The sequence below is a fragment of the Silurus meridionalis genome, chromosome 15, assembly GCF_014805685.1.
Source record: "Silurus meridionalis isolate SWU-2019-XX chromosome 15, ASM1480568v1, whole genome shotgun sequence".
Classification (NCBI taxonomy): Eukaryota; Metazoa; Chordata; class Actinopteri; order Siluriformes; family Siluridae; genus Silurus; species Silurus meridionalis.
The window spans coordinates 14,132,709-14,149,104 of record NC_060898.1 but is presented as its reverse complement, the minus strand read 5'-3'; the positions used below and the strand labels follow the sequence as shown (position 1 = coordinate 14,149,104).

At 40.0% G+C, this 16,396-nt stretch overlaps 2 protein-coding genes across 2 annotated transcripts; both read right to left on the bottom strand.

Annotated features, from left to right (window-relative positions):
* Window positions 1-382: 382 nt before the first annotated feature.
* Window positions 383-9,501, bottom strand: ddx46 (DEAD (Asp-Glu-Ala-Asp) box polypeptide 46). The gene is given in 24 exon segments (XM_046868228.1): window positions 383-604; window positions 901-974; window positions 1,067-1,211; window positions 1,385-1,603; window positions 1,719-1,937; window positions 2,194-2,343; window positions 2,808-2,945; window positions 4,352-4,545; window positions 4,639-4,801; window positions 4,915-5,079; window positions 5,366-5,448; window positions 5,979-6,057; window positions 6,273-6,394; window positions 6,487-6,650; window positions 6,652-6,660; window positions 6,874-6,994; window positions 7,155-7,320; window positions 7,471-7,581; window positions 7,734-7,930; window positions 8,012-8,180; window positions 8,285-8,363; window positions 8,473-8,550; window positions 8,639-8,812; window positions 9,346-9,501. Coding segments are annotated over 24 exon segments (3,084 nt in total). The 5' UTR covers window positions 9,363-9,501; the 3' UTR covers window positions 383-556.
* Window positions 9,502-12,013: 2,512 nt separating this feature from the next.
* On the bottom strand, window positions 12,014-15,263 carry camlg (calcium modulating ligand). The gene is given in 5 exon segments (XM_046867112.1): window positions 12,014-12,854; window positions 13,265-13,330; window positions 13,456-13,520; window positions 13,523-13,864; window positions 14,943-15,263. Coding segments are annotated over 5 exon segments (816 nt in total). The 5' UTR covers window positions 15,094-15,263; the 3' UTR covers window positions 12,014-12,662.
* Between the last annotated feature and the right edge of the window lie 1,133 nt (window positions 15,264-16,396).

Genomic DNA, 16,396 nt, shown 5'->3' with positions numbered 1-16,396 from the left:
TTTTTTTTTTAAACAAACTTTGTTTACTGTAAAAGAATAACACAGACTTCATAAAATTCATTGATGCTTTGTTTAGAAAAAAATGAATAATTTTCACTGCTTTTCAAATGTGGACATAAAAGCTATAAAAAAATATTAGCACTTTTATTCACATACAGCTATTTACTGGAACACACTAGTTATGATTCTAGAGAGTAAGTGAACCTACATTAAAATGTTTCAGCTACAAATACATTTATATAACTGCAAGAGTTTACCTGTATGAGGTACCCGAGGCACACTTTTAAACAATTAAGAAATGCTAACTATTCAGATTTTAAACCAAATTTTAAAGCTATTGCAATAGTAAATATATTTATGTTTTAACATCATACACAGAGGATTATGTTTAAAATCTTTTATTGGTGTAAAAGAGAATCTACACAACGTATGAGACTGAACGGAAAGCTGATTCACCACACAGCTCATTTGATCACAGAAATAAACACAGATCACCTCGGCCACGATATTGTAAAACACAACACAAAAAAAAAAAACAAAACAGCAAAGTCTTCGTTTATAGCACTTTGTATCGGCCTTTGGCTGTCGGCTGGTACGAATTTTGCTGAAAGGGAAGAAAATAAATATTAATAAGCAATCAAATAAAAATAGAAATATTTTGTAATGCACTCTTTTAGCCATTTTTTTATTTCAGCAAAAAACAGCAAAAGTTCTAACTTTAAAATCTCATTTCAGTAAACCATCAAATTATTTGTTCACAAATAATAATCCCATAATATACACAACACTATCACATCTGCTAACCAAATTTTACATTTAGAAGTTTACAGTCTTCATGTTAGAACTAACTAATAATAATAATAATGATAAAATTAATAATAAATAAAATAAAAAGATTACCAGGCGTATGAGTTCTTCTTTGATGAGCCGTGTGATCTCTGCTTTTGCTTTCTGCACAGCCAACTCATTTGCACCTGAAATACAATGATGCACATCATCTCATTTATTATTAAAATTTATTAAACATAACTTTTGTGTGCATGTGTAGGTGGGTGGCTGTACTTACTCTCGATGGCAAGGTAAATCTTGCGTTCTCCCTCTTTGGGTTCTTTGCCAGGAGGGAAGTATGTCCCCCTGATGGTGATGGCGGCCTCGGAATATTCGCCAATCCTTTGCAAAGCCTCTTTAGACGTGACCTTCCACCTTGCCGTCTACACGGCAACAAAATGCAAACAATCAGATCAGTATGCAGCTCTCTCACACACACAGGATAGAAGGAGTTAGGTATGTGTACACACACACATATGCGCCCCGACACACACACAGTGTATCAGAAGTCTGGTGTAGGTCTTTCACATCAAGAAGAAGGTGAGTGAGTGCTTACCTGTGGAAAGTCGTTGATCTCCAGCTCCTCTTCGTATCTCTTGACACTCTCCTGCTGTTCAGCATTCTGTCGTTCCTCCTCTAGTTTCTCAATTGGTGTGTAGTTCAGCTTGGCATTGATTTTCTCAGCAAGCTGCTCAGCAATGGTCTTAGCGGAAATGGAGGGTGCAATCATGGTGCCACCCCTCATGATGGCATTAGTAGCCTGCTGCATCACGTCCTAAAATTCAGATAAATTATGTATGGATCGATGTACAAAGCCTGGTTTTATCCCAAATACAGAAGACATTTTTTTGTGTTTGGTATTTTAAAAACAACAAAAAAAACAGTTTTACCTGAGCTTCTGCACCAAGGTTTTTCTGGGCATTGATCTTCAGCGCCAGTTTCTTGGCAATCTCAAGTTTCTGTATGTTTCCAGCTGAAGGTACAGCGAGACCACCGAGTCCTGCAGCAGTAACGGTGAGTCCTGAAGCTGATGGAGCGGCACTACCAGGAGCCGCCAGATCCTTCACCCGCTTCTTAGAGTTAAACATGCTTTCAATCTGTTCGTCTATCTGTGAGGGGGAACAAACACCTCTTTTAACACCACACATCATTAAACACAGATCAGAAATGAATACAAAACACTGACAACACATGCAGGTGGCATGACGTTAGTGGATCTGACCTAGCAGTTTATACTCCCACACTACACAGAACCGTGCTAATTTATGCTACCTTCCATGGATACCTTCATTTGGGACAAACAGTCAGATAGAAAAATCAACAGTTAATCAGAACATTAACACCGCACTGAATCTTCACGCTTACATCCAGTGCTGTGTCCTCATCATCCGAGTCATGAAGACCGAGTGCTGCTTTCTGCAGTTTCTTCCTTTCGTTAGCCAGAGCGTGTTCAGTCTCATCGAACTTAAAGCCTTTCCCTGAAAACCCACTGCTGCTTTTAATAGTCTTCCCTTCCTGCAAACACACAGACACATAAAAGATGTGTGGTTTAGTTGATAAGATGATGTTATGGGGTGTGGTGATAGTGAATAAGTGGCCTTATGTAATGTTTTTGTTTATTGTTTTGGTTTTTTTATGCCATGCCAGCATTGGTGGGTATTTTCATGACAAGATCAAGTTGGATATGATGAGATGTTATGGCATTTTACAGAGTTTTGACTATGGCAGAGTTCACTGGTTATATGGAGTCCTTCAGTTAAATGTGTCATCAATATTCTAGTATTTTCTTTGGTGGTACATTTTGGAAGATTCCTATATTACTTTGAGTAGAAAAGATGTCTTTTGTTTTTAAGTGTATTGCGATGGTGAAGAAGGTGAAAGTGTGGCATCATGCGTAGCAGTAGGGGTGTGAAAAAGTTGAAACGTTGGTTGGTGTTGATGAATGAGTGGTGTTATGGGGTGTGGTCTCAGGGTCTTACCGCTTTCTGCTGCTCCTTGAATGTGCCCCAAAGCTGCTCAAGCTCAGGAGGAACTGGGGATCCTGACAGCTCCAGGGCTTTAATGATGTCACCTGCATATCGCACCTGATTCTCTGTGATAAATGTGTATGCATAGCCCTGAGAACAAAAAATAAAAAACACATACATATATAACATTGGCCAATAGAGAATTGGAATTTCACACCTACAGATGTATGTTCTGTTCAATCGTCATTGATTGCACATGTGAAGGTTGCATTAGCACAGCTGTAGCATAAAATATTGCATATCTACAAGACATAATGAAAGTTCAAAGTAAGACAAAACATTGGTGGCCATCTCACTGGCACATCTGTGGCTAAGACAGAACGTTTTATGGTGAATCAAAAGCCAAAGTTTCTAGGTTAATGATGGCAAAGAATTTACTACATTCAACAGGAGAAGGCTGTCTGAAAAGGAAACAGTAAGACTAAATATTATCATGCCACTTTGGAGTGTCTGGAAGGTGTGAGCCAGAAAATGTTTCTTTCACCAACATCATGTAGTGACCGTTTTACCAAAGGAATGGCTCAACACCATTCCCAAAAAGAAATGGCAGCCAAAAGCAATAATAAATTATTTTGGTCCAAAACCAGGTGTTTCAGTTCCATAATCCAAGCACTGTAGATACAAACACACAGGCCAGAAAATATGAAGACACTTAACCATCACAAACATACTTTTCATCCTATTCTAGACCTTGCCTTGCCACTATAACAACATCCAATCTTCTGGGAAAACTTTTTATTTTGGAATCTGACTCGGGATTTGCTTATGAAACCGCAAGAGCAGAATCAGAAGGTCAGGGGGGAAAACACCAACTCATCTATTTAACATTCTAAAATCATCCCATTTTTTAAGTGGGGTTGAGTTTAAGGCCATTAGAGTTCTTCTATACCAACCTTTGCAAACCATGTTGCTATGGACCTTGCTTTGTCCTCTGGTGCATAGTCATGCATGAAACAAGTTTGGGCACCTAAATTATAGTAGAGGGAAATCAGTCTTTCTAGACAGTTGTGTACTTCCAAATTTGTGCCAACAGGCTTTCAGGTATCCACATAACTTTTAGTGTGTGTGCGTGTATATCCGTACATAAACAAAATTAAATTCAAAGTTTAACATAAACGTCTATAACTAAAACTTGTACTTGTACATAATTGTACTTAAACAAGACACATGATGTGCTAAAAACAATACTGAAATTACAGACATTAACTTAAGTGAAACAAATGCAAGTACACCAGAGATTCATTTTTCATTCAATTGCATACACCGTTAGATCTTTTCACAAAAAAATATGTAGCCAATGCCTTTTTTGTTTCTCAGACTGCATATTACGCAGGTAGACTAAAAAAAAAAAGCTGTTAACATCAAAGACGAAAAATCGCAGTCCCCCACAAACAAAAACTGCAATGTAATGACAACATAAACATTAAATTAAAAAAATTCTCAGTAATGTGCTCACATTTGTTATAAACAGTATAACATTATAATGATCATCTAACCTTATTTCCAGCTCTGCCTGTCCTCCCGGCACGATGGACATAGTCCTCATAATGATTTGGACAGTTGTAGTTCACCACAAGAATAAGATGCTTTACATCCAGGCCTCTCGCTGCCACCGATGTGGCCACCATCAGCCGACATGCACCACTTTTAAAATCATTTATTATACTATCGCGATCGTACTGATCAATTCCTGCGACAAAAAACAAAAACAAAAACACAACATATTTATACAAAACTTTATACACCAAAACACTAATAACCTGAAGTCTCAGAATGTGTTTACCTCCATGTAGAGACATGCAGGGGTACGAGGCCTTCATCAGGTCTTTCAGCAAGCCATCAGCATGTTCCTGTTTATCTACAAAAATAATCACTGTGCCTTTCTCCTGATAATGACCCAAAATCTCCAACAGCTTCAGGAACTTCTTGTCCTCCTCAATCACAATCTGACACAGAGAGACAGACAAATGAAGAGAGAGGTCCTCAAATACTGAAAAAATATAAAACAGAGTGTACAGTAATGCATAAGTGTGTATGTGTGAAAGGGCTATATTCTCACCACATGCTGCTCCACATCTGAACACACCACACTCCTTCCCCCAACCTGAACCTCGATTGGTTTGTTGAGGATGCGGCGAGCCAAAGCCTCCATCACTCGAGGAAATGTTGCTGAAAACATCACAGTCTGGCGATCTGGACGAACATTATCCATTATGCGCATCACCTACACAAACACACAAACACATAACCTCAGTGTCCTCATCACACCCATCAGCAGTTCTAGATCCAGATCTAGATCAGGACAGAGGGTGTCAGCAGCAGAATCTATATCAGATATTATATATCAAAGCCTGTCCATCATACAAGCATTACTGTGGGAGTAATCACGGATTGAGAGGCTCACAAAATCCAGACAATTAATAACACTAGCATACAATTTCAAGTCCTATATAAAAAAATTTACAAACTGATTGAAAGCAGTTAAAGTGGTGTTGCGTGTGCCGACTCACCTGAGGTTCAAAGCCCATATCAAACATTCGATCCGCTTCATCAACGACGACGTACGTAACTCTGCGCAGGTTCGTGACTCGTCCTGAAATCAGCGTAAAATTCGCATTAGTGAACACAGTGCAGCAAACACACTTAAAAGAAACACCCTGCATTAACACTAATACTGATGAGGCTCGAAGACAGACAGAAGGTTACTGCTGTTTTCTTGCGTACCATCGTTCGGCACAGCCAACCTGTTAAACAAACATTAAACACCACGTGCTCACCTGGAAAACACACAGCACAGATTACACGCATGTGTGGGAGCACAAGCTAAGGATTGAAATAAAATCACACAGTCCTGGGGGAAATAAAACCAGTTACACACCACCTTCCTCTAACCCACTTATTAAACATTTATGTATACAGACAAAAAAATTAAGTCATTATGTTTTCCTTAGTACTTAGTTACTCATATTTAATCCTCAGCCACCAGGATCCTTTGACATCACTTACTGGCCTCGCTAACCTTTTAGCAATACGAAATGCTTGTGAGCGCATAAATACACACACAGAAATGAGGAGACACACTCTCACACACACACAAAATAGGTTTGAGGTCGTCACACTTACCACTGTTGGCTCCCAGCATGTCAATCATTCGACCTGGAGTGCACACAATGATTTCAGCTCCACGTTTCAGCTCTGCTATCTGCACACACGACCACACACACAAGCATTAAAACAGCACTCGAAACACGGGCCACAAACCAGTGTGCTTATTATAGGTCACTGGCCAAAAATGTGAGCGTGCACTAAATGCATGCAACATTCTGCTTTGTGTTCCTGGAATCAAAAAATGGAACTTTATTTTCACACGCCATTTGCATCCATCATATGAGCGGACACAGAAACACACAAACAAACCTGCTCGCTGATGCCTGTTCCCCCGTACACACACACCACTCTGAGCCCCAGCGGCTTGGAGAACTTTTTACACTCTTTAGTGATCTGTAGAGCAAGCTCACGTGTCGGCGTCATGATCACCGCTGCGACACAGAAAAACGTGTTAGCATGAACACCCAATACGTAACATGTAGCAAATGTCTGACCTGTGTATTTAGTGCGTGTATGTGTATACCGATAGGCCCCTCCCCCTCCTCTAGAGGCCGCTGGTCTAAAATATGGCGAAACATGGGCAGGAGGAACGCGATGGTTTTCCCGCTTCCTGTTTTGGCAATGCCGATGAGGTCACGTCCTGACATGATGGCGGGAATGGCCTGAGCCTGGATGGGTGTAGGTTTCGTAGTCATGTCTGAAAGACACACATACACATTCATATACCGTTTCATAAATTATTTCAAACCGTGTGCCAGTCATCAAATATTTATTTTCTCTTTTGCTGCTATTATTAAAATACTGCATTTAGTCGACTTAATCTTACACTTTCCTGCACAAAATGTTTTAGAATTAGGCGACTAAACAAAAAGTGGAAACGTAAAAACAGGGCCAGTGGTGAAATACCTACTTTTTAAGTGCATTCAAGACCTTCATGGAGGTTCCACATTGAACCCAGGCCTTTATGGGTTTGGGACAGCCTTTTCCCTTCACAATGATGCCCTCAAGCTCCAGACGATACTCATTCACCTCTGAAACACACAGTCAGTTCAATACTCTTCTGTGTACCCTTGATTATAAGTGTAGACCTGATCAAAATTTGGTTTTTTGGCCATGTGTGTTGACACACACAAGGAATTTGGTTCCAGCTGTTACTGACTCAGTACAGACATAAAAAACACTATACCGTACCTTCCAGTGTCATTTTGGCCAGTTCAGGAACTTCTACATAGAAATTCTTGCGGTAGGATTCGTACTGGATTTTCTGGTGATCGACGGGCTCTAGAACTTTTCGCTGTTTGGTCTGGAAGCCAGTGAGAGCAGTCTGCAAGTCCACTTCCTCCTCCTCTGAAGAATACTATACATGCACACACACAAACTCTCATGAGTTTCATTCGTTCTGTGTTCAATAAAGACTTCGATCTTAGACACCATTCACATTATAGGCTAACTTTACTGTCACAGTGATGTATCTTTACACACCCACACAACTGTGTATGGCTTTTACCTCCATAGCGTCCTGATCGTTCTCCATTAACTCTCCTTTCTTTTTGGTGGTGTGAGGCGTCTTCTTCGTCTTCACCACCGTCACCACCTTCGTTACAGTCATACCTCCTTTCTGCACACATACAATCGAAACACTGTGTCATTTCACATGGCATGAACTTGTTCATCACAACAAAAACAGCATGGCTTCTTTCCCACACAAACACATAATGCACATCAACAAAACCATGTTGGAGTTTAAATCAGTGTTCTTGTGTGTCTCACTTTGTCATTTCCTCCCTTCATGGTGCCCATGTTGAACTTCTTCACTTCCTCCTTCACCTCCTCCATGTAGGCATCTAGGGGGTCAAGCTCTTCCCCTCCCTCCTCCTCCTTCATCTCCATTTCCTCCACCTTCCCCTCCTTCTCCTCATCCTCCTCTCCCTCTTGATCCACTAAAGTCGGACCTTCATCATCATCATCTACACACAAACACATTTATTACTGGATGCAATCAATATTGCATTAGAGAAGAGCCACACGTTTATCTCACACATACACACCATCGTCATCCTCCAAGCTCCACTTCTTGCCCTGCTTCATCTCTTCCAGCTCCTTTTTGATCTCGCCAATGTTCTCCATGGCCTTCTTCCTCTGCTCCTCCCTCCATTTCTCCACCCGTTCCTTCCTCTTCCTCATCTCTTCCTCCAGTGTCGTCTGGTCAAAGTCCTGCTGTGGATTTATTCATTCATTAGTTAGTATTATGATAATACAGTTAGCTACTGCAAACCTGCACACAGTCAGATACACAAAAAAATAAAAAAATTTATTTTTACATCCTCCACTCGCTCCTCCTCCTTCTCCTCTTTCTTCTTCTTTTCTGTTGTCTGCTCTGCCCCATCTGACTTCTCCTTGCTGCATCACACACACAAACATTCCAGTTACCACAAAAACAGTATACAAGCAAACTCAAGAGATTACGCATTGTTTCTTTCATTATTATTATTATTAATAGACGTCTGACCTTCGTCCTTTGCTGCGGCTCCTCGACCTCCTGCGCTCACGACTTCTGGAGCGTTTACGCTCACGACTCCGAGACCTCCTGTTAGGCACGTACAAGTACAGTTTTACAGAAAGCATAGGGATGAAAGAGACACTGAATAACGTGTGTGTGTGTGAGGATGTATAACCTCTGTCTCTTGCGGTCCCTGGATCGTGATCGCCTCCTCTCTCTGCTGCGTGTTCGTTCCCTGCGCCCCCGGTCACGTGCACGGTCCTCTTTCTTGGCACGCTTAGAATCGGGCGAGCGGCTTTTAGAGCGACTTCCCGAGCGCCCTCGAGATGATGAGCGTTTCCTATAATGTCTGCAATTAACACAGTAATACTGTAAACAACAGCAGCTTAAACACTCATTAAAAAAAACTTTATTATTTCAGTATTGGGCAGGGTTGATTTTTATCCTAGGGAAAATGAAAAACTAGGGTTATACGTTACTAACAGTATTATATTTGTATTATAATTATTAATAATAATAATATTCAGGATTTGATGGGAGCGCACTGTCTCTCACAGCGTGACGGTACCCAAACACAGATGGCTAGATAGCTCACTGAAGCAGACAATAAGGTTCTCATTAAAGAGACAAACTTGACTTAAGCAGCATTAATAACTGTCCATTAATAATTATTATTAATGAATAACTTATAACACTGGCTTCTGTTAGCTGGTTAGTTAGCAAGCCCGCTAATATTAATTCACTAATATTTGCCCGCTAGCTAACAGTGTTAGCTTACATTAATTTACAATTATATTTCTTTCTATCCGCGAGTCACAAACTATCTTTTCATCACCAGGTAACCAGCTTTATAAATGATTTATATAATTACAAATTTCTCACCGAGATTCTCGTCCCATACTGTCTGTAAACTGCTCAACTATTTTACAACGTCTCTTGTTTCTTCTTTCCTGACTTCCGCCTCCGGTTTTTCTTCGTCGGTGTTAATTTCGTGAATAGGAAAACCGACTGAAGATAAAATACTGCCACCTGGAGGTACTACAACCTGAACAGACAGGACCAAAGCGCCCCCAGGGCATTGGCGTCGCACTAGGCTTGAGTAAGTCTCACAAATAATGGATTAACAAGTCAAACGGGAAGTGGGTATTTCAGCAACGATTTTAGTCACTGAAAGTAAACAGGACAATGATCAACATATGCAGTGACAGTGCCACTTACTGGTGAAAGGTTGCAATAACACGTGAAAATGCTTGTACTGTATTCATTTTTATCATTCCTCCAAATTTTGTCCAGATTTGTTTTAGATCATTGTGACGCTGTCAATTTGTTGACCCAGACCTTTTCTTCTACATCCAGAAAATTCCGGCATTGTCTGTGGTTAAAAAAATACACAATATAAGTGCAACTATATTGCGCTTGCTCATGCAGCAGGTTGTCTGGGTGCTTGATCATTCAATAATATAATATAATAATATATAATATAAAATATTTTTCAAAATTCTTCGATCATGGTTTAAATCCTACTCTGTGTACAATTTTCATCGAGGGGAATCTGCCCTATTGTTTCTAAAAGGCCTGGAATCATCTTACAAATCAGTTTACATTATTTTACTTATGTTAATAGCTGCTCATTCCTTGGTGGCAGGTGAGATTAAATAAAAACCTTTACCAGAACGTCGTTGAAAAGGTTGTGTGTGTGTTAAAAATGTCCATGCATTGCTATAGCCCCTCTATATGTATACCCTTAATACATCATCTATGAGTAAAACTTCACTACAAGAGTAAACTATATATGTTTGCTACTAAAATATCTTTTCTATTATGTGAGTCTCTATAATACATAAACACTGCCAGATCCATAGTAGAGAAAAGGCGGTACTTTGGGATTTTATAAGTTTACATCAACTCTAGTGTAACACACTGGCATTAAATAATAGAAATAGCAAAACAGGTGTATGTGTAGGTACAAAAACAAGGTTCTAAATATAAAAAGACAATGAAACAACAGTATGTTTTGCAGTTTGACGCCTTTGCATCTTGTGATGAGTTGCTGTAGATATCGTAACACATACTTGACGATTACAATAATCTGAAAATTATCTCAACATTTCTTTCTCTATCTGTGTTTGAGCATAAGATAAGATAAGATAAGATAAGCTAAGATATACTTTTATTCGTCACACAGTGGGAAAATTTATTTGTTACAGCAGCAAAGGAAAGAAATAAAAATAAATGCAAATATATTAAAATAATATATACATACTATAATATACAGTATATACACAGTACAATGTATAAATACAATAAGGGAAGAAAAAAGTACGCATTCCAGATAGTATTTCACACAGGTAATATTGCACATATTGCAGGTTATATTGCACATGTTGCATGTAATATTGCACACATATAACATATAATGTTATTGCACAGCTAAAAAGTAACAACGTGTATTTTGGTGACTGGTTTTACTGGGAGCAGCTTTGATTGTAAAGTCTAATAGCAGCAGGGAGAAAAGACCTTCTGTATCGCTCCTTCAGACACTTAGGATGTAACAGTCTGTCACTGAAGGAGCTGCTCAACGATGTAACGGTTACATACAGGGGTGAGAGGCGCTCTCCAGCAATGATGATAGTTTGAGTGCAAAGATGAGAGCATGTGTGTGTGTAAAGCAGTGTCCTTTAGCAGTTGGTTGCTGATTGTAAGGGCGTAAGTACAAGACTTCCAACATGTGCAAACCTCTAACGCAAACTATATAAATGAATAATGTTAAGATTAAAAAGATTTTAATTTGTGTGCTGGGCAGTTAGCTCTTTATCACTATAGATGCCTTGTTAACATTCTACAAAAAATTTGCTTTATATTTTACTTCAATTTTGACCACAGATGGTGCAGGAAAACCTATACCAAGCATATAATACACTTAACAAACTACTGTAGGGTCAGGTATTTGACGAACAGATGTGACCACACACCTGTGATTTATTTTTTTTTATTCTTAAATAATTTTTGGTCAAATTGAAACCAACCTACAAATTTGATTCGAATCAATGTGGAGTCAGTACTTGTTACTACTAAGAAGTGTATGAATGTTGTTATTTCTTTACAGGTTGTAAAGTGAGCACACACAATCGTCTGTCAGACAAAACGAGTCAAATGTATGCATCAGAGGCCGTGAAACATAGTGGTGGTAGTGTGATGGTCTGGGGCTGTTTTGCAGCTTCAGGACCTGGGCAAATTGCCACAATTGATTAAACTAATGAATTCTGCACTCTACCAAAAAATAAATAAATAAAAAATCCTGAAAGAGAATATCCAATCATTAGTTTCTGACCTCAAGCTCAACTGCACCTAGGTTATGCAGCAGGACAATGATCTAGAACACACCAGCAGATCCACCTCTGAATGGCTCAATAAAACAAAATTAAGGTTTTTGTCAAGTCTGGACTTAAATCCAATTTAGATGCGGTGGAACAACCGTAAATTGTTCGTGTTTGAAAACCCTCCAAAGTAGTTGGATTAAAACAATTCAGCAAAGAAGAGTGGGCCAAAATTCCTGAACAGTCTACTGAAGTTTATTGTTCACGTATGGTCTTATAATGAATTTATTTAGCAATACCGGGGAGCAGTTTTTTTTATACTTTTATAAATTACATAAAGTAAAAGAAAGCAACATAAATAACTTTAATCACAAAGTTCCAAAATATTTTCCAAAAAAAAGTCACATCACAAATAATCCAGCAACACGACGAGGTGGGAAACTCTATGACACTTAACATCTTAAATTACATTCCATCAAACACAATTAACTTCTCCTCTAATACCTGTTAAGTATTAGGTAGAGAAGTGTGTAGTGTGCAGTGTATAGGATTGTTGCAGACACACCACAGTGAGGACATGGTACTGAAGCCTCATATACAGTTTCTGTACAGATTGCTGACTAGTTATCATGCTAATTAGCTAGCCTACAATTTCATTAGCATTGAGCAGTAGTGCTCCTTAAGCAGTAAAAATGGAGGATTAAAATTCGATCACATGACTGGCATGTCTGTTAAAAGTTCCTTTTTAAAGAGCCTCCACTGGTAAACAGAGAACGTATTCAAAGCAAGACTGGAACACTGAAGTTAACTGGAATCAACACGCTAAAGTATGTAGCGTGTGTACAAATATTTTTGCGTGGTTGTATAAAGCATGTGCGTGTATTAAGTGGACTGAGAAGAGAACGCTGTAATGATCTCGTGACAGGTGATGAAGGTGAAAAAATAAACACAAAGGTCAGAGAAAACGTCTCCCATCCTCCTGTAGGTTTCTGCCGAGCGATTAATCACCTCAGCTGGAATCCCGGAGAGGAGCAGCGCAGCAGAGAGGACTGTTGTTTTCATTTTCCTGTCCACCTGGACGTGGATACAAAAAGGGCACAATCAGCATTGTGGGCGATTTGTACAGAGAGGCAAAATTTTCTCATATAACGACAACACTAACTGAACATATTAATGCCATTAGTGCAGTGCATGTAACTAGCGTTTATTCTGCTTTACGTGTATGTATTTATAGGCTGATTTTATATACAGTTTCAATTGTTTAACAGTGCTTTTGGCAATGTGTATAATTAAACTCAATCTCCCAACCACCATCTTATGACCTTCATCACTAACATCCCTGCTACATAAAATCTACAACACCCTGTCTGTATGTTAATGTGGGTGGGGTTTAGGTAATGGCCTCAATATGTCTTTAATAGACTGCTGTTTTCTGAGTTTTTGTTTGCCCATTTGTCTGTCTGTTCATTCACCGTTAGTCTCACCTTTGGGAAGTATTTGTATAGGCCCATGTAAGCAAGTTCCAGGGTGAGAAATGGTGCAAATATAGACTACAAACCAAAACCAAAACAGAAAAAGAACAAATTAGACAACTGATCACTTAAGATTAACGAAACATGTTTGTAGCTTGAGACAATTGTCTAATAACGCATGTAAATGTGTTCATCACTCTCACCAGGTAATTACAGACAAATACCCGTACACACACGGCTAACAACACGCTGCCAAACAGCCGGAAAAGCGAAAAACGTCGAGCTCTTCCACGTCTGTGCTCTCCTGTGACACCTTCTCACTGGTCAGTTGACCCCGCAGCTTCATTGCATCATCAAAGCGAGACAGGTAGGTGTTTAGGCCTCTGCGAGGAGAACGAGTTCGTTCTTCGCTCGACGTCTCTCCCCGTGGTCTAAGCCGAACCCCCCGTTCGGTTTCTTCACCCTCGTCATCCCTCCTCTCATCTAACACTAGTCCCTCGCTCCGAGTTTCTGAGACAAATGGAGACACTCTTTTAGTGGGCACAGAGGGGGAGAAGCACTCGTTCCTGTCCAAGTCCAGGTGGAACCGGGGCTCCGGTGCAAGCTGAGCTTCTGCAAAGAAAACAAGTAAGAGGAAATTTACATTAAGTCATTTGGCAGATGCCCTTATCCAGAGCGACTTACATTTATATCCTTCATACAACTGAGCAGCTATGGGGTTAGGGGCCTTGCTTGGGGGCCCAGAAGTGGCAGCTTGGTGTGGCTGGGATTTTAACTCACGACCTTTAGAGCCAAAGTCAAACGTCTTTACCAATGAACTAGCATGTCCCTAATTTTCTTAACCTCCGCAAATGTACTTTCCAATAACGTTTTCTTGATTTATAGAGTAAACCACACAGGGGGTAAAAATAATCATTATTCATTTAACATGTATACATGTTCTTTTTTTCCCTAAACTGTGTAGGTTTTAGAACAATGTTGCAGATAGAAAAAATCTGTTTGTAAGCAGTGTCAAGACAAGTTTTAAAGCAAGCAATCAGAATGATATCTAATCACTTTTTGCATACATACGGTATCGCACACAGTGAGCATGTAAAGTTACAATATATACAAACTGTACAGAACCTTTTCTGTTCTTAAGATGTTTCTGTAAACACTCGGAAACCTAAATTCGAATTATGGAGTGGATGATCAGAAGCATCTTAAAACATTTTTACTTGTCACACGTACATTACAGCACAGTAAAATTTTTCTTTGCATATCCCAGCGATTTTAGGAAGCTGGATCATGATACAATGAGTGGCAGCTTTTGTTTCTAATGACTTATAGAAGGTATATTAAAGATTACAAATGTGCACGTCATTTTTCCTAATGCAAAAAATATATATAATTATTAGAAAAATTGTCTCGATTTTCTGAAACAGGACCCGTTTGGGCTAGAGTCAGTCACCGACAAGAGGTCGTGGCTTTCTTCAATAGTACATCAAGGGTCTGGTGATTTTTAAACATCTCTTGCTGTATCAGGTGCGTCTGAGCAGTACGGTCACCACCAGCCCTTTTTTTAATTATTAATGCACAAACAAAGCAGGCCTGACTCATTGTCCACCACAGCAGCACCACAAACAAGTTCTGTGTGTAGATTAACCCGCTAACAAAAGCAGACACAAGAATTATAAAGCTTATTTCTCACCGCTATTTTCTGCGTCGTTTTTACTAAAACCCACTATTCTGTTCATCCGCTGCTCGGAGTTCATTAGGAGTTTCCTACGGCGGATTTCTGCTCGTTTCTGCGCCGCGCTCACTCCTCTTTCCTCCGGGGTCGAGCTCTCAGCCTCCATCATACTTACACACTCACACTTATCTTTCCTATAGATTACTCTCTTGTTTCACATCTATTTCCTTCTCCTTATTTTAGTTTAGTGCAATCAGCCAGTAGCTTGTCCAGCTGCGCCTTCTTCTAAACAGGCGCTTCTTTGTTCAGGGCGCACAGCGATGACGTCACACAACAGTAATTATGTCATAAATAAGCGCCACACCATAAGCAGTCGTTGGATTTATTCTAGAAAAAGCTTCAGGAACATATTAAAGATATTGTGATATTATACAAAATGTCAATCTAGTATTTTTTTAATGACCTCGTATAAAAAATTAATTAAGGTGTGTACTGCATTAACCCAACGAACCCAACCATTACTGTTGCACAAGCAAGTGCACTCTTAGTGCAGGTTCCAAGCACGGATAAATGGGGAGGGTTGTGTTAGGAAGGGCATCCAGCATAACACATGTGCCATATCAAATATGCGGGTCATGAACCAGAATTTCATACCGGGTCGGTCGAGGCCCGGGTTACCAACGACCGCCACAGGGTAGAGGTGGAAATTGGGGTACTGTTGGCCGAAGGAGAAGAATGAGAGAAGGTAGACGTCTATAGAGACAGCAGAAAAAGGAGAAGTGGAGAAGAGTGGAGGTTGGGGTGGGCACTTTAAATGTTGGTACTGTGACTGGTAAAGGGAGAGAGGGAGCTGATATGATGGAGAGGAGAAAAGTGGAAAGTGAGTAAGGCCAGGAACATTAGAGGTGGATTTAAACTGTTCTATCATGGTGTGGATGGAAAGAGAAATGGTGTAGGGGTGATCCTGAAGGAAGAGTACAGTAAGAGTGTAGTGGAGGTGAACAGAGTTTCTGATAGGGTGATGAATGTGAAGCTGGACGTTGAAGGGTTGATGATAAATGTCATCAGTGCCTATGCTCCACAAGTGGGTTTGAGATGGAGGAGAAGGAAAACTTTTGAAGTGAGTTAGTTAAAGTGGTAGAAGGTATACCTAGGAAAGAACGATTGCTGATTGGGGCAGACTTAATAGCCATGCTGGTGAACAGAGGTGATGAAGAGGTGATGAGTAGGTATGGCCTTATGTGGAAGGGCAGATGGTGGTAGGTTTTGCTAAAAGGATGGAAATGGCAGTGGTGAACACTTATTTTAAGAATAAGGAGGATCATAGAGTGACATATAAGAGTGGAGGAAGGTGCACACAGGTGGACTATGTTCTATGTAGGAGGGCCTCAACACCTTCTACTGCAGGTTCGAGGACAATATCTTCACACCTCTCATCCAACCCAGCCCACTGTCTGCCCCCACCACACCTC